Source organism: Phyllosticta citriasiana (genome assembly GCF_038021145.1).
Source record: "Phyllosticta citriasiana strain CBS 120426 chromosome Unknown IWZ02scaffold_7, whole genome shotgun sequence".
Lineage (NCBI taxonomy): Eukaryota > Fungi > Ascomycota > Dothideomycetes > Botryosphaeriales > Phyllostictaceae > Phyllosticta > Phyllosticta citriasiana.
In genome coordinates this window covers 771,404-793,358 of record NW_027117284.1, presented here as the reverse complement: position 1 = coordinate 793,358, position 21,955 = coordinate 771,404, and the positions used below count along the sequence as shown (strand labels likewise).

At 56.1% G+C, this 21,955-nt stretch overlaps 4 protein-coding genes across 4 annotated transcripts; all 4 read left to right on the top strand.

Annotated features, from left to right (window-relative positions):
- Window positions 1–270: 270 nt before the first annotated feature.
- Window positions 271–1,822, top strand: IWZ02DRAFT_499582 (uncharacterized protein). Its single transcript, XM_066770236.1, has 4 exons — window positions 271–547; window positions 635–1,169; window positions 1,219–1,267; window positions 1,318–1,822. The coding sequence occupies exons 2-4, from the start codon at window positions 636–638 to the stop codon at window positions 1,608–1,610; spliced, it is 876 nt and encodes a 291-aa protein (XP_066622290.1). The 5' UTR covers window positions 271–547; window position 635; the 3' UTR covers window positions 1,611–1,822.
- A 10,405-nt stretch (window positions 1,823–12,227) lies between these two features.
- IWZ02DRAFT_433368 (uncharacterized protein) lies at window positions 12,228–12,941 on the top strand (the record flags this gene model as incomplete). Its single annotated transcript, XM_066766288.1, has 1 exon — window positions 12,228–12,941. One exon carries the CDS (start codon window positions 12,228–12,230, stop codon window positions 12,939–12,941), a length of 714 nt encoding a protein of 237 aa, XP_066622289.1.
- A 520-nt stretch (window positions 12,942–13,461) lies between these two features.
- On the top strand, window positions 13,462–15,670 carry IWZ02DRAFT_274037 (uncharacterized protein). The gene is made up of 5 exons (XM_066763540.1): window positions 13,462–14,292; window positions 14,344–14,469; window positions 14,523–14,576; window positions 14,627–14,800; window positions 14,853–15,670. Exons 1-5 carry the CDS (start codon window positions 13,717–13,719, stop codon window positions 15,483–15,485), a joined length of 1,563 nt encoding a protein of 520 aa, XP_066622288.1. The 5' UTR covers window positions 13,462–13,716; the 3' UTR covers window positions 15,486–15,670.
- Window positions 15,671–16,369: 699 nt separating this feature from the next.
- IWZ02DRAFT_452370 (uncharacterized protein) lies at window positions 16,370–17,261 on the top strand. Its single transcript, XM_066767586.1, has one exon. It carries the CDS (start codon window positions 16,386–16,388, stop codon window positions 17,079–17,081), a length of 696 nt encoding a protein of 231 aa, XP_066622287.1. The 5' UTR covers window positions 16,370–16,385; the 3' UTR covers window positions 17,082–17,261.
- The last annotated feature ends 4,694 nt before the right edge of the window (window positions 17,262–21,955 follow it).

Below are 21,955 nucleotides of genomic sequence, written 5' to 3'. Positions count from 1 at the left end.
CCATGATGCGTCCAGGATGCTTCTCCGGATCTGTCCGAGCCGAATCACACAAGCCATTGTCTTGCATCGATGTTAATCTCTCACTTTCAGTTCAGATTCGCACCTCTGTTGGTACCGATTCCTCACACTGGCAGTCTTTGAGTGGTTCGAGGCATGTGAAAACAGCAGCGTTGAGCTTTTTCACATTCACGTTCACTTGAGAGTCCCAGATCAAGACTTTTCACATCAGGCCTCTGAATCAGACACCTCACAGCTTCTTTCAACGCAGAAAGACCAACAACCGCCACATCACACTTGGAGCTTCTCTTCCACTCTCTTGCCCTTGAGCTACAGGTCAACTCACTTGCCACGAAAGACCTCCTGGTTCCTCCAATCCTGACTGTCCTTCCGATTCCGCTGCGGCATCAAGCAACTTCTGCAACATCGTCTTTCCAGCCCACCTCAACCATTGCGGAAGGTTGCGCAGTCAAATTCGATTGTGCTACGTCAGCAAAGTATCAGGCAATCGCTATTTCTGTGCGTCCAATTTGGGCCATCCCTCTTCCATGTATGTTACTCTCTCACTGTCTACTCAGCATTTGGACATGGCGCCATACCGTTGACCTTCAACGCTGACATATCAATCTCACCATAGTATGGTCATTATCAAGACAAAGACACACGCCCATAGTTGGATGCAGAGATGGGCTGCGATCAAGGACGCCAAACTTCGCTGCGATGTGGAATCCCTCAAGCAACAGCTCGATCAATATTTGTTCCTGAACTCAGACGAAACTGATGTCGACCTACCAGACTACAAGTGGGACGAGGACTCGGCAGAGGTCAGGCCAGAGTTCGAAGCTTTGGAGGTGGGAGCCAGCTCGGATTGCTTGTACTTGACGTTTCGTCGCGAAAGCGGTGAGATTACTGTTCTCGCGACTTGGTTCCAAGACGACGGTTCAATTTACATGCGCTTCGAACGTCCTGCACTTTCGAAAGACTACGACACGAAGGATTCCTCCGGCCTCGTTCCAGAGTCGGCCGTCACCACCATCTTCAATGCCTACGTCGAGTTTTACGAAGCTCTCCACGAGCACGCCCAAGCTTTAAATGTCAGGCGACTCTGTGCTTTCAATCGGGCGAAAGCGCAGAAGAACATCAGTGAAATTGATCGCCGTACTCCAACAAAGGTACTTCGCCTGGTTTGAGACCTTGGATTTTCTGTTGACATCTTCTAAGGCCCAGTCGAATAAGCGCTCCTCTTCTTCGTCACCCACTGTCTCGAGAAGTATGGTCCAAGCACTGACTGATTATCGATGCATGCTAACGCGAGACAAGGATCTGCCAAACGTCGTCGCATTGACGACAGCGATCGAGATGATGACGATCGCGGAAACCTCTACGATGCCATTGCTCCCTTCTTCAAGATACACCAGAGGGTCTTGAGTGCAAGTCAAAGGACCTACGACCCCCTCAGCACGCTCAACCTGCAGAATGAGTCGGTCAAGGCAGTCATCGAGGAACTTGGAGAAGCTCTCGAGCAATACAAGAAGGAAAAGATGGGCTCTGACGGCGAGCAGGCTAGTGGCAGCAAGCAGTCGGTGAAGGTCAAAATCAAGTCGCCGAAGTAGAGAGGAGATATCTGGAACGGACTGGAGGCCTCCAGAGGAGCGCCAAAATGGCCTACTTGAAAAGGGATAGAATTCAGCACGGATGCGAGAGATTGGAATCGGAGCTCTGGCACAGTGGACAGGATCTGAAGCGGCAGGATCGAGAGTTGGTCTCGAGGTTTGCTTACAGACCACAAAAGTTTTGGTTCCAAATGTGATTTGACAGTCGATACGCACTCAAACCTTGAATGGAGGTTCGGGATTGATCAACTTTGAACGAAAGCCTTTTGATTGTGCCTATCTCGGTCTCATAGGACTGATTGTACTTCATCAGTGCCGCAGTTCAGTGTGACCTCGTTTCTCATCTTCCTTTGGATTATTTTCTCCCGAAATCACAATCTGTCTCTTGGATACAAGACTTCTCACACATCAGCTGTTATAAGAATGCATGACTTGACAGCAGAGCAGAGGATTCAGGTCGTTGAGGCCTGTCGGAACTAGCTTAGATGTACCGCCACTGTGCGGCTGCTTCGCCAGCTAATATCATGTTTGGTCACTTCTGCTAAGTGATTACATATCTCAGGTTTGCGTGAAAAAAATCCACCCTTTTTTTGACCCACGGGGCGTTTCTAGTCAAGGGTGTCCCGCTGTATATTTTGAGTCTAATTGAACAGTTATAGACGCTCAAACGCCTCATGGCGGTGAGCGATTCCATAGATTTCATCTTCCTAAAAGCAGATCGATCCATGTACCCCTAGCCGCTTTGGTCATCTCCTAGGACATCATATAATGTGAATCACTGGATTCAGACAGTCTCGAAACAACTGCAGTGTACTCATTTATGATTGACATTTGTCTTGATCCATGTCAGAAGTTCTAGCGCATACAGAAGACGTTCAAATTACTTAATCGTATGAGTAAACATTCTAGCGCCTGGGTACTGCTCAGCGTGCATCTTTCCAGCACAGCTGGTTGTCTGACTCGGTGAATAGCAGCTGGTTCCAGACGTGGAAGGGATCGATGGGGTTCTTTGGCCCCCATCATTCTCATCGTACCACATGGCCGTGCTGCTGCCACGGGACTCGAAGATGCTGCTGCCGGGAACAAGATCCGTGAAGTCAGCAGGCCCAGAGATGTGATCTACCATCGCTTAGGTGGATGAATGAAGGCTGTCTGAGCACACCTTGTAGAGGATGGATGAACGAGCCAACTTGGCACGAAAAGAGGAAACTCGAATTGCCAAGCGAGATTATGGCTGATTCGCCTCGTCCCGTGGGTCAACGCAACGAAAATTCACTCCTCGACTCGATGCCCTCTTGCCGATGGTGCCCGTATCGAAATACTGCTCAGCCTGCCCGAGCCCTGCGCGCGCCGACGTAACCAAGATCTCGCATTGAAGACCTTGTGCATGATCGGTCCGCGCTGAAAAAACAGCCCATCTCACAGCGGCTCTGCAGGGAAGGCGGATCGGGTCCGTATCACGAGTCTCCCAGCGCCATGGGCAGTAGGATCCAAAATCAAAACAGCGCACGCACTATTGTTGTCGTCAGCCTCACTCGTATCTTACCTGGCATGCAGCTGGCCATGCTCACGAATGGCGCAGATGGGTCAAGTACGGAGCCAGCAGCGGCGCTCCCGCAAAGGAAGGAGTCTCAGGTCGAGCCAAAGTCGCATGTCTCATGTGGTTTCCGGATTCGTCTTGTTGCATATGGGACGTGCTTGCAGTTGGCCCTCGACAACGGTTTTGGTCCGCCGTCTGGCGCGGCTCAGGCAACCCGGCGGTCTCTCTACTGTATCTGAGTCGCGCGGTTCCTGTTTGACTTGGATTATGAATGGTGGTGATTCAGGATGGGGCGGATGAGAGCTTTGTGTTCAAGTGTTTCAGCGCCATCGTCCTGAATGGTCGTCAGCCAGAACGGCCGCTGTACATGTACATGGTGACGCCTGGGTCGCGGCATTCCGAGTGGCCAGAGACATTGCCCAGCACGTCCTTTGTGCGACAATGCGCCTTTCCGCTGACATCAAACCCCCGGGCGATTGGTAAGGGCAAATCCAAGGCCGCGACCTGGGAGACGCCATCCGACATCCGCCTGCAGACTCTTCTCAACACGGCAGAGGGCGCCTATCGTAGATACCGCAACCCTGCTTCTCACTCGAGACGTCCGAAAGGGAACATGACGAGGCTCCGTCGCGAAGATGGTATGACTGACGCAGGACCACGGGTAGCAGCAAGCGCGGCGGGAATGCGAGCCATGTTCCCCGGGCCGGGCGAAGCAGCCACAAACAGACATGTCGTGATGCATGCGGCTCCAACTGGATTTCGAACATTTGGCATGGGATCGGTGAATCCGCCCGTGGTTACACAGCCACGGCGGCCGGCGCGTCCGCGGGAGCAAGACGACAGTTACGGTCGACGGCAGAAGCACTGACGAGCCAAGAAGACAGACTCCACTGCCTCTTCACTGCGCCACTTGCCATCCTAGTTACATCAGCGGCAGCGGCCATGAGCAGGCAAGAGGGCAGCGGAGACGGTGCGAATCGATCTTGCGTGCATCGTTTGGCTTGTGTGCAGAGTGAGACTTGCAGAGGAGCGCCAACGCTTCCCACTGGCTGTACCACTCGAACGGGACGGGCAGGGCGATCCGCGCGGTTCTTTTGTCCCGTATATCGAAGCGTGGCGAGGTGTTGAAGTTTTGCGACGCTCCGAGGACGACGGGGGGGGGGGGGGGGGGGGGGGGGGAGTGGGTCGATTCGAACGAGGCGGCGTGAAGGCCATGACTCCTCGTGGACGGAGCGATCTGTGGCTAGAACGGGGCAACGGAGCTCATGTTGGACATTTAGATCGCCAGGGACTGACTGGGTGATTGCGAAATATCGTGGAGCGCGGCGTCGGGAGAGGAAGAAGGCCCCTACTAGTGCCGGAGAAAGAACAACATGGTCGCGGGCAACGTCGTAACAGGGTCATCCAGTGCGCGCGCAATGGCAGGAATGCGATCGATTGTGAATTTCTGCCATCATGAGGCTCCGAAGGAGTTGAAGATCTGAAGGGGAACGGCGCAACCTGACGGAACGATCCGATGGGGCGCGCACTGGCGGAGATTACCGCCAACGTCTGCCCCGGGCCGTGGCCGACAACCACATCTCGACCTCACCTTGTCCTCCTCGCGTGGTGTCGTTGTCGATGATCCGATCCCACGTTGGATCTAATAATTCACGCGCAAAAAAAGATCCACTTGTCGTTGATCCTGCTCTCTCCCCGTCCGGTGCACTGCGCAGCGCCTGTCGAAGCCCGCCAGATGGTACAGTACAGACACACCGTCACTGACTCGACCCTTTCGGACGAAATTTGTCACTCCGTCTCCAGATTACCGCAAATGGCGATTCGAGGAAAAGTTTGCCTGTTTGCCTGCCAAAGAGGCCATGAAGACGACGGGCAACTGGCCGTTTTTGCCGCCGCGCTTGCGCGATGCTTCCCTTCTGGATCCACCGGTGGCCGACGATGAATGTGACAGAATCAGAGCTGAGTCGAGACTCTGTAAACCTCAACACCACGGCTGATGTATCTACCGGCAGTGGAAGCATTCGCCATGCACCAACCGCCGCGGGCAGTTTCCCATGCTGCTGAGACAAGAGCCTCTATGCCCTCCGGAGAGAGACGAAACTTGAAGAAGAAATAGAGCTAACCTTTGTTTGCTAGCATCGTCCCCACACTTACGTACATGCCCATCTCTCTTCCATCCAAGACCTTTTGGCCAAGGCCGACAGTGCTCCAGACTCCCTGTCGCCTTACTGGCAGCGCGTGCCTCTGATCGTGTCCGAGATCCCCGCCGTTCACGCCTTCTAAGCGTGGAGATAGAAAGCTCAGCCGCCAAGGAGAAAGAGAACGCTACATCTCCGTCTACTCCACCTCCCGTCTTCCGCCATCGCCTTCCGTCCATCTGAAACCTCCACGACCTCGGCACTGGACTCTTTCCTGTTTACCTCCTGTATGGCTCTGGGACATTGCGCCGCAACTCCCGTCGTTCCTCCCGTCCCTCCCATAGGGCTTTTGTGAGAGATCTGTGGCTGGCCCATCTGGTTTGTACCTCCGCGCCTGAGCCCCCGGGGCTGTGGCCTAGTCATGTCTTTTCGTGCTTCCTCCCTGACACGAGGAACGGCGGATGTGATCAATCGCTCCATCGCGGCGGACGGATGGCGGGCCTAGATGAAAAATCGGATCTCGAGATCTCACCGAGCACTCGCACTCACCGCTCCCTTTTCTGCTTGCCCTCTCATCATCTCTCGTTGCCTTTGTTTTCTCCAGTACCCTCAGTCTTGACTGCCTGCCCGCTCATTCTCCAGCACCCTTAGTTCACTGCCTTTTTTCTCTCTACCCTCCATTCTGACTGCCTGCCCTTCTCCACTACTTTTCGGATTTTCACTGCCACCATTCTCTACTGCCCTCAATCTACCTCTCTCCACCATCCTCAACGTCCCGGAAAACCAGACCCACGAATCGATCATCTTTTTTTTTTGCTCTTTTCCCTCCTTCCCGCACTGCGATTTCTCCACCTCACCGGTCTCGTGTCTCGCAACCACGCGTTTTCTTCTCCGCTGTCATCGGGATCTTCTTCTTCCTCCTCCTCCTCCTCCTCTTCTTCTTCTCCGTCCTCTCCTTTAATTCCCCGATTTGCCGATGCCCTTATCCCCGATGGTCGTCGTCCAGCAAAAAGAGGTCCAGACCAGACTCTGCGGAAGTCGCAGTCCAGCCCAGACTCGCTGCCTTTACTAAAACCAGTCTTCCCCCCCGCCCGCGCGCCCGCCTCAGACACGCTGTTTCTCCTCCGGGCGTCTAGGCGCGTTATACAACGGCATTGACACCGATAGGTTGCGATCCCGTCTTTCTGTCGAATCTGTTTGGTTGTCCGTCTATCCTGTCGGTTTCTCAACAGGTTTCGCTGCTCCATAGGGCCCCAGCTCCGGCCCGCTCGCTGATGTTGTGTTGCCCCCCTTTTCTATCGTAATTCCGGGCGTCAGTTGCGCGATCGGTGCGGGAGGTAAGAGACGGTCTTAGGACCGACGGCGAGCTTGATGGTGAAGGACTTGTCGCATTTGGTGCGGTGTGTTGGTTTGGCCGAGGATCGAGGTTGAAGCTCCTGGTGGACTCAGTAGAATTATTAGCCCACTTGGCAGGCATTCACAATGATGATGATCTTTTAGTACTTGCTGGATACCGTTCACCTAAGAGATGTGAGGGGACTTTGTGTTTTTCGGTCAATGATTGGGGCGTTGGCTTTGCAGTCAAACAGAAGAATCAAACCGCAACTCAGCAAATCGATGTAAGCACACTGTAAATTTTAGCCAGTCAGCATAGAGTAGTCTAGACATTTCAACACAAACAACGCATTCATTTTCCGTCCCAAGCAATTCACAATGTCAAAGCAAGACGTCAGTGTTGCCACCACACGGCGCCACATGGTCTCAGATGACCCAAACGCTACTCGGGAAAAAAAGGGAAGAGGAGGTTGTGGAAAACAAAGAGAGAAAACGGATTCCCAAGCTACAGACAGCATCTACCTGTCCCCTCTTCACCTGACTAACCTGTATCCCAAAATCAACGCCGAACCGTGGGTTCCGCCCCTTTGCCTGTCTGGTGCCCCCCCCCCTTTTTTCTCATGACAACTCGTCGTCGTCATCGCAATCCGGATTAGTGAATCATGGAATAGACAATTTAGGTTTGCCACACAGGACACCACGTCCAACTCCACCACCACCACACACACACACACACACACACACACACACGCACACACGCACTACTCGATCGAATGTAACAAGTCAAGTCAAGTCAGACAGACAGACAGAGCCAGCCAGCTAGCTCAACGACGCAATGGGTTATTAAATAAGCACATGGACTAATAAAACCGCGCAAATGTGATAGCGCTTCCACTTCTTCCGTCCCTGTTTGTTTGTTCGTTTATTTGTTTGGTCGGTCGGTCAGTCAGTCAGTCAGTCAGTCAGTCAGTCAGTCAGTCAGTCAGTCAGTCAGTCAGTCCGAGGTCCGATGGCCGACGACTCTTGCGGTTTGTTTTCCGTTGCCAGGTGCCAAGTGCCACTTGTGCGGGCCCGCGGGCATGCACGCAGTTGGGTCAGTGTCAGTGTCAGTGTGTCGTTGCAGGGAGGGAGGGAGAGAGAGAGAGAGAGAGAGAGAGAGAGAGAGAGAGAGGGTGATGTGAGTGGAGTAGAGGAGATGGAATGAATGATGGACAAGGAAAATAAGTGCAGAGAGGACAACAATTGCGATTGTGACACCAACAAGGCACTCACTTGGAACGGAGGACATGGGATGTTTGTCCCGCCGGCGGAGCTCGGGGAGACGGGATCGATCGGTCGAGTGGTTTGCATGTTGAATGCACTGCACTGCTTATGGTTCGTTTGCATGGTTGCAGAGGTGTGGAAGTAGGGGGCGAGTCTTTCTAGCCATCGAGTGGACAGTATCTGGTGATGCCTTGCATGAGACAACTCAGTCTATTTTCCTCCCGCTTGCCTTGGCTATTTTCTCCTCTCCTGACATGCATGATGTAGCTGGGCTGTACAATGCTCTTGGTCTATCCACCCATCCCCGAAGCAAGCAGCGGCAAAAACCGCACCACCACCACCAACTCTTTTCTCCCGTCCCATTCGCTACCACGCCCTCACAAAACAGGGAAGAGGGGTTTTCCTACCGCCGCCCCGTCCCGCCCCGCGCCGTGCCGGCCAATCTTCATCAACCTGAAACCAGACGATTATACCGCAAAGAGAGGTGTGTGGCTCTGGGAATGTAGAGCGCCTTTCCGGCCGGGGCACATGGTCATTGCCGATGGAATGCTTGGTCCTCGCCCCGCCTTACCTTGACGGTTTGGCAACAAAGAGATTTCCAGAGTGGTGGTTGTGGTGGTCTTGGTGGGATGGGAAACGAATGCGATCGATTCCGAAATGGCGATGTTGCGATGCGCGCTCGCTGGACGGCGACTGCCGCTTCTGTCAATTTGTCGCTTATGTGTGTGTGTCAGTGTTGCAAATCTAGAACAAGACAGCAGCGGAAAACGCCAGCCAGATCGGTAATTGCGCAACAAGCTCACAAAGCCCAATTCAGTTTCCCGGAGCACGGTCGAGACTCGATCAGATTACCAAAGTTCGCCGCCAGAGTTTTGCATTGACGTGACGTGTGATGAGCGATGGGCGACGCAATTGCGCGCGCGGCAAAAAAAGACGAACAAAGGCGCCTGCTGTTCGGCAAGTAGACGAGAAGTAGACGAGTAAATCAGGGTCATGATGCAGCAAGAGGTATGGGGTAGCGAGGGTGCTGAGTTCTGACAAAGGTGCAGCGACGAAATCGCGGAGAGACTGACGTCCAAGGCGAAGGACCGGCCCGCGATTTGGACGTTTGATCGCGGTGCTCGGGGAGTCGCGCGGATCGAAGGGACCCTTGACTAAAAAAGCGACGAGGGACAACGGACGAAACCAACGGTTTTGGTCTTTCACAATGTCCGTCACTTCCAAGCAGGGCGACTACTTGACGGAGTGGATGCCTGAGGAGTCGGCCCCGTGGGCTGAAAACTGAGGGTCCGGGTGGGGCCATCGCCTCGACGAGCCGGCTCGCCTATAGCCGCGTGTCGACTGGGCTGCGTGGTCAAGCTGTGAGGCTATTCCAACCATGGCCCAGACGCGGCCATGTGTTTGAAGGCACGCATTGCTTATCCCGCTCCAGGCCCATCTCCCTGGGGAAACGTGGCGTGGTGGAGTTTTCCACTGTTTGCGGCGCTTCCTTGCGCGTGGCCGAGATTCGCGGCCTGTTGTCATTTTCACCGTCCCAACTTTGCGCCGGCTCGGCCAAACAAGAGATTTTTCAGAGTGGTGCCGGGATGGACATTCATTGTGCACACATGGTGGCACATGAGCGCGACTTGTCGTCTATGTGGAATTCTCTCTGCCTGAAACCATGCGCGTTTCTCTTCGAGTATACCCCATTCAAAAAGTGCAGCGCGCGCTTGCAAAGAGCAAGAGACTGTCCTGGCGGGCAGGGCGGGGCGGGACAAGACTGGCGATGGCGGGTGTAAGGTGATTGTCGGAGTCTGGATCGGAGCCAGCCGTTGGGCCATGTGGGGCGATTTGGCAGCGCAGCGGCGGTGCTCTGGCTGCGGCGCGGCATCGTGATGAGCAGTCGGCAAGAAGCTGCTGACCGAGCCTGGTCCAGACCATGCCAGAGACACATCGGGAGCTCTTCCCAAAGGATGACGAGAATTGACGTCGAATCTTGGCCGGTATTGTCCCGATCTTCGGCGAGGGTGGGATTTAATTGGACGGTAGCAGGGGGGGGTTTGATTGAGAAAGGTTCCGACGATGGGTAGATGCTGGCGATGGGCGTTGAGATGCGATGTGCATGCGATGATGGTTGGAATGACGATGCGGCGTGTATTCGTGGACAGAGGCACGTGCGCTGCGGGTGATGCAGCGGGGGGAAGAGAAAGCGTGCTTCCGGTCTGAGGGGCGTGGCAGGGTTACGAGATTGTGGCCATCGAGACGAGACGGGTTTCGACGGTCTTGAATGAAGGGGGCGGGGGAGCGAGGATCATGAGAGAGATGGGCGATGGAACAAATTTGGCAAGAAGGATTGCAGATGCAGATGCATATGCAGGGGGCGAAGGGGGGGAGAGCGGCTCATGGGGGAAAATGGGGCGTAGCCGACGTTGAAGCGGCACGGAATCCGAACGCGTAGGGCAGGCGACGAAAAAAGGGCACCGGATTGACCAGAGGACAGCACAGGGACGCAATGGAAACGCGAAAATAAAAACGAAGCAAAAACGGATCTAAGACTCAAGGCTTTGCAGAACGGAAGGCGGACTTGTAAAGAGGCCAATATCCGACATCAGTCGAGGCCCACGGGCGCGGATTGGGACGACGGCGACACGACAAGTTGAAGCTGGTCGCGTCTATGACGAAATTCGCCTTCTGGAAGGGGGGTTGATGCAGCGTGAGGTAGTACAGGTAGTGGTTGGTTGGTTGGTTGGTTGGTGTAGGTAGGTGAATCATGGAAGCATCAAAACGACTGGACCATTTCCGCGGGCCCTGCCGCCAACCTGGACCAGACCCGACCCTAAACCAAGACCGGACGGACCTAGCGGCGGGCGGCTCAACGGGACAACACACCCTGCTCTGACCCGGCGCAAATCACTCACGGCGCGCCGGCGACAACACCACGCCCTGCTCTGCGTACGCACCTACATATCTTTGTGAGCCCTGGTCCGCGACGCGACGCGGCGCTCTGCCTTGGCCCCAGCATCGTGAGCGCGAATCCGGTCCGTATGCGGCAATCAAGAGCCCTGTTAGACATGTTCAGAAGGGAAATGGCACGTGCTGCATCTCTGACGATGCTTGTGGGGCCCATGGGACTGGAGAAGCTCGTCGACCCACCTGCAAACCCACCAATCACCTGTCCCATGCTGCGGAATTCGGCGTCTGCTTGTCAACACGGCCCTTGAATTTGGTGCCATTGCAATTCGCCCTCACGGACCGGCTGTCACTGGATTTGGACATTGGGCCGCCACAGAAACAACTAACCCAGAGAAAATGTCACGCTTCGTATGACGTGCAAAGACTTGTGGCTAGCTGAGGGCCAAGCAAGGCTTTGACATGGTCGATGCGTTTTGGGACGTGGAGCCATCGAGCAGGTAGGTGTGCATGCTATTCTAGACTACCGCAATCAATCTGGTGGGCGGCGATGTTGCTCGAGGCAACATGTCGAGAACAGGAGGGCATGCAGACTGCCGCGGAGGGCCTTGCCAAATGGAGCGAGGTTAATATCAGTAGATTCAGAGGTATCATGGTGAACCGGGCGGGTAGCGGCAAACCAAGCTTCTAGATGGGGAGAGACACAGGTTACAGCGCAGCGCAGGGCATTTGCGGTGAGGCTGGTCTTTCAGGTCGTGGCCGAGGTGAAACCGGGACAGGATGACGGCAGGCCGGGCTGGCGTGATGGGGTCCCAGAGCAGACGGCGCCACGGTTGCCCAAGGCTGCATCGAGGGCTGGGCCACAGGGCGGGCGCAGAATCGTGAGTGACCGATTTGGAGGGCATGCGCGCGTACGGGATTTCTGTCATATTTCTTGTCGCGCTGTAAGGTGGTAATCAGGGACTGTGTGTGTGTGTGTGTCTGTGTCCTGTGCGCGTCGGGCTGGCGGGCGAAGTCTTGCGGGTGGAGCTACTGCAGGTCCACCGTGGGCGATCGATAGGTGGCCGTTGGACCGGGGAAGCGGCGCGCCGTCGCCTGGCAAGGACGTCGAGTGAAAGGGGAAATCTACCCCAGATTGCGGTCAAGGCAAATCGAAGACGCAACGAAGGCCCAGCGGGCGGGTTGTGTGCGATGCAAGGCGCGTTGGTGTTTCAAGCAGGAAGATTCGAGGCGGAAGAGAGCCAGAGCAGGCGGGGAGCGCATGAGCGATGGCGTGGGCGAGAGCGGAGAGCATTCCCGAAGCAGAGACGGAGGCGGTGGTTTTGTTCACAGCGTGGCTCGAAAGCGGCCCGGGACTGTGGGACGACGTTTTGAAAGGATTGTGCATAGATCGGGGGAGGGGGATGCAGGTGCAGGTGTAGGTGTAGGTGCAGGTAGGGGGGAGATGAGATGATGGGGGCATGGCCGGAAGCGGAAGGACGAGATGAAGCTGTGGTGGAGGAGGAGGAGGAGGAGGAGGAGGACGACGACGACGACGACGAAGTGGAAGGGTCGAGGTTTGCAGCGGGAGGGCGGGGGCGTGCGCGCACAGCACAGCACAAGGACGACAGCTCAGCAGGGGGCGGTTTGCGGACGACAGGGGGCGGACTGGCATTGGGCAAGGGTGGCCTGTCGCGTGGCTGCAGGTCAATCCCATCGACCCGAGCTGTCGGGACTGGATGTGGCTGCCGTGGGGCGTGGGAAGGAAAAGGACCTGCGGTACCTACCTACGAAGCAAGCGGAAGTGGTATGATGAGGCCCCGGTGCCTGGACGACGGGCGTCTGCCGTACGCTGTGGCGACGCCCGCGCCCACGGTATTGCTCCCTCTTTGCATTTCAAGTCGCTTTGGTGATGCAGCTGATGTGGCCAGTGCCCCGTGGCGCCTCCCACACGGCCCGCCCTCTTCCACCTTTACACACCACTCGCAATGCACCCGTCCCAGAACACCATGCCAAAAGAAACCACTACATTTTCCACCACCTTGGCTCGCCCATGTCAGTGGGTCGCCGATGCCTGCTCCCGGCCTCAGCTTCTCCTCGTCCTCGTCCTCGTCCTCGTCCTCGTCCTCCTCGTCCTCCATCTCCCAAACCAACCCCACGCGCGAGCCGCCAAAGCCTGACTGACTGCCATGCCACAACCGGCCGCCGCCGGACGGCTCGCACGTACAGGGCTGTGTCAGTCGGGCGTGGGCAAGCAACGACCGGGACCACCACGACGACGAGAGGGGAAAGGAGGAGGGAAAAAAAAAAAATTAAAAAACCACCCCCGACCCCCCCCCCCCCCCCCCCCCCCCCCCAAAGCGGCCAGGCAGATCTCTCATCTCCAAGATCCAACCCACGCACGCTGAGACGTCGCCCTCGTAATGCCATAGCCATCGGCCCCTCGAGCCTCTGTGCGCACTGCAATAAGCACGCCTCGCAACTACCACACTCGTTGCCCGGACCCTGACTGACCACCCACCCACTCCGTCCGATTGACCAGCTCCGCGCCCCTTGACCCTGTCGCCAAACCCTATGCCCACTTTCATCAGTGAGATGCGCCCCGATCCAGGGCCGTGCCCGTCCCCCCGGTCATCCACCACCTCCCTCTGGTCCCCCCCCCCCCCCCCGGGCCTCTTGCTCCGTCATCCTCGACCATCCCTGCCGCCAGTCCAGAGCCCATCTTGTGTATAAACTGTCCTCACGCATCAACCGCCATCAACTCTTCGATTAAGCTCCGCCACAGCCTCTCCCTCCTCCGTACAACCCAAAGACACCTGTCCAACCGTCTTGTACTTGTACTCGCATACACCCGCCTCTGCTCGTCTCGCTTTCTTGTTTCAACCGTCCCCATCAGTCACACAGCATCTCCTCTCTACACACGCCTCTGGTATCATCTTGTCTTTCACCACCTCTCAGAATGACAGAAGTCATGGCTCCCCAGCACACAGGATCATGGCCACGACGGCCCGATCACAACATGCACATGGCTCCCATCAACGTCCCCGGTTTGCCTGCTCCCTACGACAACTCGTCTACGCGCATGGCTGTCATGCCCACCTCTCAGCCGTACCAGTCCACCAACTACGACCACTCCATGCCCTATCTCAACAACACCTCTGCGCCCACCACCACCATGTCTTCCTACTCGACCTCGTACGCCTACGAGCCGCTCGAGACCACGTCCTTCGGCTTCCAGAGTAGCTTTGGCTCCAACTACCCTGCAGTCACTGCCTCATCGTCATCCTACATGCTGCCCTCAGCAACCCCGCAACCCAGCTACTCGGGCAGGCCCTTCTGCAAGACTGAGCTTCCCTCTCCAGTCGACCCCCATCATCAACTGGCAGAGCTCAGCTTGTCAGAAGACAGGAAGATCCCTCGCTCTGGGGACTCGGAGAACGGCACTGGTGTCGCCTTTCACACCGATGTCGACAACCTTATGAGGGCCATTCAGGCCAAGCAGAAGCCCGCAAGGCCGCAAAAGGCGCCCGTAGAAGTGAGTTGAGACACCCCGAGTAATTCGTCACCTTGTCTGATTTGTTTCAAGGTGCAGTCAAAGGCGTCCACGAAGCCCAAAAAGTACCGCTGCGACAGGCCCGACTGCAACATGAGCTTTGGGCAAAAGACCCATCTCGATATTCATGCAAGAAAACACTCTGGAGAGAAGCCATATGTAAGCTCGTTGCGCAAGCCTTGCCTTTGACCACTGCTGACTGAGTGCTACAGGTATGCCCCCAGCCACGCTGTGGGAAAAGATTTTCTCAAATGGGAAACCTCAAGGTAAATTTACCTCGGCATCAATCATGAGTCGCAAGGCTAACTGTCCACAGACTCATGAGCGCCGCCACACGGGCGAAAAGCCCTTCAAGTGCGACCTGTGCGGCAAGATGTTTGCCCAAAAGGGCAATGTCCGCCAACACATGAACACACACGATCCCACCAAGCACTTTGTCTGCAAACTTGAACGCTGCGGAAAGCTGTTTTCGCAACTTGGAAACCTCAAGGTATGCCGTCAGAATTTCCCGGAAGCAAATTGCGAAGCTAATGAATCGACAGTCTCACCAGAACAAGTTCCACGCAGATGAGATCAAGATCCTGACGGCCAAATTCAGCTCCTTTGGAGAAAACGACTTCGCTTCTGTCGAAGACAAGGAGTTGTGGGAATACTTTGCCGGGGCTTACAAGAACTCCAACAAGGGCATCAAGGGCCGGGGCAAAGAAGCTCGCGTCGAGCCTGCAGCGCATGGCGCAGTCCCGGCGCATGCGCCATCATCGTCTTCTTCTTCTTCTGGCCCTCCAGTGACTTCGGCCATGACACCTGGTCCGTACATTCCGACAAGCGTCGGCATGCACAGCCCTTATAGCTCGGTGTCAACGACCAGTTCGCACGGCTCGTACGCCAGTAGCGGAACAGCAGCCAGTCACGCCATGAGTGCCGCGCACTACAGTCGCAGCGTGGGAAGCCGCAGTCCATCTCTGTCCAGCGTCGACTCGGAAATGCACCACCCCCATCATCATCATCACCACCACCACAACCAACAACACTACGGATATGGAGGCGGCCCAACGTCTTTCAGCCTGCCCCAGCCGCAACCTCAACAACTGCGGCAGCCGATCCACCCACCACCGGCGCAGTACCATCAACCGCAAGCCACGTCGTATCCGGGATACGGCAGCGCAATGTACTGAGGATGTTTTGATTCATGACGCATGGCCCCTCTGATAAGATGAGTCCACTGAAAAGCACGAATACATGGTAATGTCGAGGTTTGAAGCGTGTACGCGGCAGCGCGGCAGCGGACTCGAGCTGGGATCTGTGATCTTCGCCGGGTCTTCTTTGCATTCTTTATCGAGACGGGCGATATACCGATGTTTCCGGTGGGTCAAACAGACCCCTGGCTGGGCTAATGGGTAGAGGGGCGAACTGGTGTCCTTGTTGATAATTTTCTTTTGTCCATTTTCATTTCCTTGTCCCTTCATTTGTTATTTTCGGGTGTGGCGTTGCCACCGTTTATACTATGCGGATCTCCAAAGGCTTCTACTGTTGTACATTGTCACCATGCCTTGTTTCTGGTCTCGTTTCTTTTTCGGCCTGGTTCCTTCATCGATCTGGCAGAAAGGGCACAAGGAAGTGGAGCGCTACGGAAATTGGAGATCGAGACAACCCTGGACAGTGCATGTCGTTCAAACGCTCGCGTCTAGAAGCCAGGTGGATTCTGCGCCCTTTCTGCTCCTTTTCGGCTGCAGTCAAGCATCCCCCTTACGAGATGCACACAGACATTGTATCACTTGGCGACCGGGAGCCCCATGCCTACGTCTGTTGTTAATTGTTCCTTCTGCTCGCGTACGCTGGCCCTGTTTCATCCTGTTGACTGGTGACTGTGGTTGAGAAGCTATCTTGCAAGAAGCACCGACAGAAGTCCGAGGGGGCGGACGGTCAATGGACAACGACGAGATGGCCGGAGGAGCAGGTACCGATGGCAGCAATTCGAGGCAGAGTTTTCGTTTGCACGACGTTGGCAACAATGAGACTGGTCGCATGGAGGAGTCGAGTCGAGCTCCAAAAAAGGCGGGCCTCTGATTGGCCAGATGTGGCTCGCTTGGGGCACCAATGGCATCATGGCTGGTCTGTCGGTCACTTTTTGCTTCAAGAAAACCCAACCAAGTCAAGCAGATGCGATCTGGACAATCTCGCATCGCATCGGAGCCTTTAAGCCATCCCCGGATCTCACTGTAAGCGTCCACGTGCAGTCTCTTTTTTCTCTTGCTCCATCCAGTCCAGCGCAGCATCATCATCATCACCACCGTCGCAACAACCACCCGAGTCGAAAAACGAAGTCGGCCTTAATCTTAGCATCATCCTCTGTCCACCACTGCGCGGCCCAGCACAGCCCAGTCGCCCCAGTCGCCCCAGTCGCCCAGTCCAACGTACGTACGGCGCGGTACCGACGAGATGGATACGCGCCGGCCAACGAGCGTCAGGTCGTCTCTGAATCAAGACGCCTCTTGTCCGATCGGCGCCCAGCTGCGGGACCATCCAGCCCATCGTATACGACTGATGGACTGACTCTTTGCGCACGGCACGCTGGCGTCGTCGACTCGACGGCCATCCCGTCTAGCCTGTCGGTGTCTGCCGCCCCGCCCGCCCGCGTTCCCGCCCGCCACCCTGCCTTTTGTTTCCATGTCCATTTTCTCACCACCACCACCACTACCACCACCATCATCATCATCATCATCATCATCATGCCATCATCTCACTGCTCCACCTCGACGGCAACTCACTAACCGCCGCTTGACCAGCAACACAAGCAGGCGCAGAAAAAATAGATAACAAACCGCAGGACCCCCATTACTCATACCATGTCACCAGCCACTCCAGCGCCGAGAAACTCTAGGATCCCCTGCCAAACACCCCCTTGCCCCCATCGTCACGCTGCCACAGTCACCCCCGTTCCCCCACACAACCACCTCATCACTCCTCTCCACGCCGCCAATCCGCCCCGTCGCGACCGGCCAATGACAACGGCCAAACCCGCCTGTCCCGGAGACCCTTTTTAATTCTAATGAGAGCCATCCGGAAAAAATTCTGCTGGCTCGTCGCCAGTTGCCGCTGCTACTGGCTCGTCGACTGTCCACTTGCGACACGCATCGTCATCCTCCCCCTCCGCCCGCGCCGCGCCGACGGCGGATGAATTAAGCCCTATCGACTCGGCCAGGCTGGAGCAGGCCAGCCAGGCCTGATAGGCTATGAATGGCACGCGGGTGTTTCCCGCCTGACCGACCTTGCCCTACAGCGTCGAGACAGTCGGTTGGCTCATTGACATGGGGAATTTTCCTCTCTTGGGCGCAGCCCATCTTGGACCATTGGTTCTGGCCAGCTCCGGGAGCGTCCGAGGAAATGATGGCAACGGCAGAGACGGCTGAAGCTTTGCCTATTCACCTGTCCAGATGCGGCAGTGCGGTTGTTGTTGTCATTGTTGTGGCTTTTTGGCGTGGTGGTTTTATTTTACTGCTTGCATAGGCTATCCAGCCCGGCGGGTCAGAGAGTGGATGATGAAACATTGAACCATGACCACGACGACAACTCGGCGCAGCTTTTCCTCTCCCTCCGTCTTGTCCTTACGCGCACAACCCCCCATCTTTCTCTTACCTACTCTGTTCCATTCCCCTGGACTCGTCGGCCTCTTGGCTATCTGCATGGATATGCTGCTTTGTGCTGCACGCACACCTCACTCACTCACGGTTGCCTGCTTGTCCATCAGCTTGCTGCCCGTCTGCCTACCTGCATACCCACACACATGCATTCATGCACGCATGTAGGCTGTATGACCTGAAACACATCCGCAATCCCTCATGCTCTCTCGCCCTCTGCATGTCTTCTGCCCGTCCACCAGACTGGACCCCAGGCATGCGCCATCAGGAGAGGAGCCCCATTGGCCGGCGACAGGGGGGGGAGCAGGTACATACGCAGCTTTTCGCGCCATGTATAGCGCTGCTGCGTAGTCCATCCATCCAAACGAGTCCAGATGGCTTGTTGCGGGAATGTGACGAGTGGACAGCCAGCCAGCCTACGCGAGCACAAGGTCGCTTGGTCGGTCTGCCGGTCGGTAGATGCACGTCTGCCTGCAGACGCAGTAGTGGGTGGCCTACCTAGGTATGATGGATAGATACATGGACAGGCCGACGAGATGATGGACTTGTACGTAGGCAGACGGGGCGCGGATGGCGGGATGGATGAGTGATGAGCTGGACAGCCGACATTGTGGATGGTCGCCGGTGAAGAGGGCTGGGCTGGGGCCTTCCCGGCCGGCCTGCGTTGCGTTGCGTTGCGTTGCGCTGCGCTGCGCTGCGCTGCGCTGCGCTGCACTGCACTACTTACGCTGGTGCTGGTGCTGGCGCTGGGCTGGGCTGGGCTGAGCCGGGCATGGGGCTACCCAGCAAGCAGCAGAGAAGCGCAGAGCAGCGTTGAGCTTGGCTACTGAGCTTGCTTGCTTGCTTGCTTGCTTGAGTTTGACGTTGGGATTGGAGTTGGATGCGTTTGCTCGCTGGCTCGCTCCCTCCATCCTTGCCATCGAGGTCGAGGGTGAAGACGACGAGAAAACCTGATGTGATTTCCCCACTCTTCTCACAGCATTGCCCTCGCAGGTAGCCGTCCGTTGCATCGGCATCGAACACCCCGCATACGCGACGACCAGGGGATGGAGAGACTGTCACAGCAACACTGGATCGAATGGATCGGATGAAGTGTTGCGACCGTGGGGCAAACAGGCATCGTGCTGTCTTGTCGCCTCTACTCACAGTCCGGGGGTTGCTAGCTAAGGGGTCATCATCGGCGCGGCACGATACCGAAACCCGTCCTGCGTTGCTGTCGTTGCTTTTGCTCTCCCCGCCGGGTCTTCTCCTCTCTCAGGGCCCGTTGCTGGCACGGACGGGATCCTGCTTGCTTGCTTGTTTGCTTTCTGGCCTGTCGGATTGCCGTTAAACCTAGGCGTTGAGCTAATCTCCTCGGTTCTAGTGCCGTTCTTTGGCGTGGAGGACTCCGCCTGGCAGTATCTCTACAGTGAGCGGTGTTATTGACTAAGGGGACTTTGGCCCGTCCGTTCATGACTTTCTTTTGGCTGGTCTGTGTGGGTACACCGCGTATTCCATCTGCTTTCGTGACGACCCATTATCCCCTGAATTCGCGATGGTCATCTACACCAAGCGTTGCGCGTGGTCCCACATGAACTTGAGCTGCCTACCACTTTCCTGAAATCAGCGACACTATGCCACTCAGACCACAATTAGCATCTCATCATCATTCTCTCTAGGCCTTGAGCCAATTTTCCCCCATCTTCTCCGCCCGCTTTTAGCGCCCAGCATCAGCATCCACGATCGGTGCAAGCAAGCACACACCGCACTCTCACGCCACTCAACCTCCGGCTCAGATTTTCGGCATGCAAACGACTCCTAATCACGAGATAATTCTGAAGAGCGGACACGGCGCACGCGTGCAATGGCGGACAAGAAACTGTCTGTCACTGTCAGCGACGCATCGCACCGCGTCTTTCGCATCGCAGCGACAGGTCCTCGGGCCAGAGATGTCTGAGAAGGCTGGCCGGCTGGCTCATTCACAGCATTGACACGGCAACGCTGGAGTGACTACGAAGCGCGCTACGAGCCCAACGGTCGCTGTGCGAATCATTGTGCCCCCAACGGACAAAGTCTTTTCGGGGTTTATTCATCATCTCCCCACGATGCCGCCAAACGAGTAGAGACCTCCACGAGCTCAACGACACAATTCAGTCGATGCGAGACCAAGAAAAGAACAGCGCTAGTAGCCGGTCAATTGCTGATCAATACTGGATGATGGATTGCTGCCCAAGAAAAGCACGCCACCTATAAGCCGCCCCGTGGAGCACGACAGCAACAGCAGCAATACCGAGTGGGGAGAGAGGGAGGGACAACGTTAGAGCCAGACGCGTAAGGCGTGGTGGTGCGCAGCAACAACAATGGACGACTGACCGACTGACTAGCGCGGCAAGGCTTGAACTGAACTGAATTGCAGTGAAGTTTTTCGCCGACTTCGCCGGACTCTCGCCTCACTTTTGCGCCGGATGATGGGGTTGGATGGGGGCTAGACGTTTGCAGGTGAAGGAGGCTTGCTCTTTGACTTTTGCTGCTCAGTCTCTACCTGGTAGTCATCTTACTCGAGCGATTGGAAGGAGGGATGGATGAATGGATAGGAAGCAAGCTACCTACCTAACCTAGCTGGCAGGCAGGCAACACACCAGAACCACTTCCATTCACCCATTCGCCCCATCCACTCGTACTCGAATCGACATCCCCATTCCCAGCCGAAAGATAGACAGACAGGGGCTTCAGCTTCAACCCTTGAACCCCTTCCTCAACCATGCCTGCCTGCCTGCTTGCCTCCCTCCCTCCCTCCAAAACTTTCTTCTTCTCCGTCCCGCTGCGCGCCCCTCCCCCCCCCCCCCCCCCCCCTTCATCGTCCAATGGTTCGATCCATTCCGCTCCGGAGAAACAGTCTTTCTTCTCTTTTCCTCCCACACATCCAATCAGTCTCAGATGCTGCTGGAATGAAAGCCTTGCTTGATTGGCCGTGGGTTGGCCAGTCATTCACACACGTGGGTTATGCGCTGGTCTTTGATGGGCGGAGACAGTCCCCCTGAAGGAGAAGCCTCATGTGTCTGCGCGGTAGGGGAGATAGAGAGAGTACGCGTGGATTGCTAAGCAGTTAGTCCGGACGAGAGCCTGCCTGCCTACCAAAGCGCGATGATGAGTGTGCTATCCCGTTTCTTCTCATTCTCTCCCCCTCTCTCCCACTCGCTCACCTACCGCATCGTACAGTCCAGCCCTTCCATCCATCTCCTTTCCCACCAGCATGCGACATTGGATGCATCGCCCGTCTCATCTCGTCTCATCTCACGTCGTCCATCCCTTTTCACCCCCCTCTCCTCCATCTCATCTATCAATCCATCCATTCATCCCACAGTTACGACATCTCTTCCCAACAAACCGCACAAAAGCTGAATCCCCCCTCCTTTCCTCCCCAGCGCAAAACTGACTCAATCGCTCTCATTCACTGCCTCTTTCGTCGCGACCACCACCACCGCCGCCGCCGCCGCCGCCGGCAGCGTCATCAGCAGCTGAACATCCCCCACGGCGACGTCGTCCACGGCGAGAGCTAAACTACCTGAGTGTCTCGTGTGCATGGAGGATGGAGAAAGCAGGTTCTTGTCGTTGTTACAGGAGATGCCCTCTCCCCCTTTTCCTCTTCCTTTCCCTTCTCCCTCCCTGCATCTGTTTGCGCCTCGACGCCCGTCATCGCAGCCAGACTCGGATCGAGACTCAGACTTGAGTCTCAGACGTGGTCTCAGTCTCACTCTGACCCCCGCAAAATGAACAATGAAAGATGAAAATGAAATCCTTTCGCTCAGCGCAACGGCTTGGAAAAAGAATCGACGAGACAACGGGCGAAATGACGGAAAGGGAGAAGATGTAAAGTCGCCGACTGGAGGCTTACCTTGCGCTTGTTTGTGTGTATGTACCTTCTCCAATAAAGAGGAGCGATAGAGGCAGGCAAGAAGGACTGCTGTCGCGGCATGGCAACGGTATTACACAAGGTAGGTACAGGGAGGGGGGTTTGGGGAGAAGGA

Coding starts and splice junctions, on each gene's coding strand:
- IWZ02DRAFT_499582 (XM_066770236.1), top strand. CDS start 636: ATGGTCATTATCAAGACAAAGACACACGCCCATAGTTGGATGCAGAGA. Junction 1,170..1,218: donor ATCGCCGTACTCCAACAAAG/GTACTTCGCCTG, acceptor ACATCTTCTAAG/GCCCAGTCGAATAAGCGCTC. Junction 1,268..1,317: donor GTCACCCACTGTCTCGAGAA/GTATGGTCCAAG, acceptor ACGCGAGACAAG/GATCTGCCAAACGTCGTCGC.
- IWZ02DRAFT_274037 (XM_066763540.1), top strand. CDS start 13,717: ATGACAGAAGTCATGGCTCCCCAGCACACAGGATCATGGCCACGACGG. Junction 14,470..14,522: donor ACTCTGGAGAGAAGCCATAT/GTAAGCTCGTTG, acceptor TGAGTGCTACAG/GTATGCCCCCAGCCACGCTG. Junction 14,801..14,852: donor CGCAACTTGGAAACCTCAAG/GTATGCCGTCAG, acceptor ATGAATCGACAG/TCTCACCAGAACAAGTTCCA.
- IWZ02DRAFT_452370 (XM_066767586.1), top strand. CDS start 16,386: ATGTGGCTCGCTTGGGGCACCAATGGCATCATGGCTGGTCTGTCGGTC.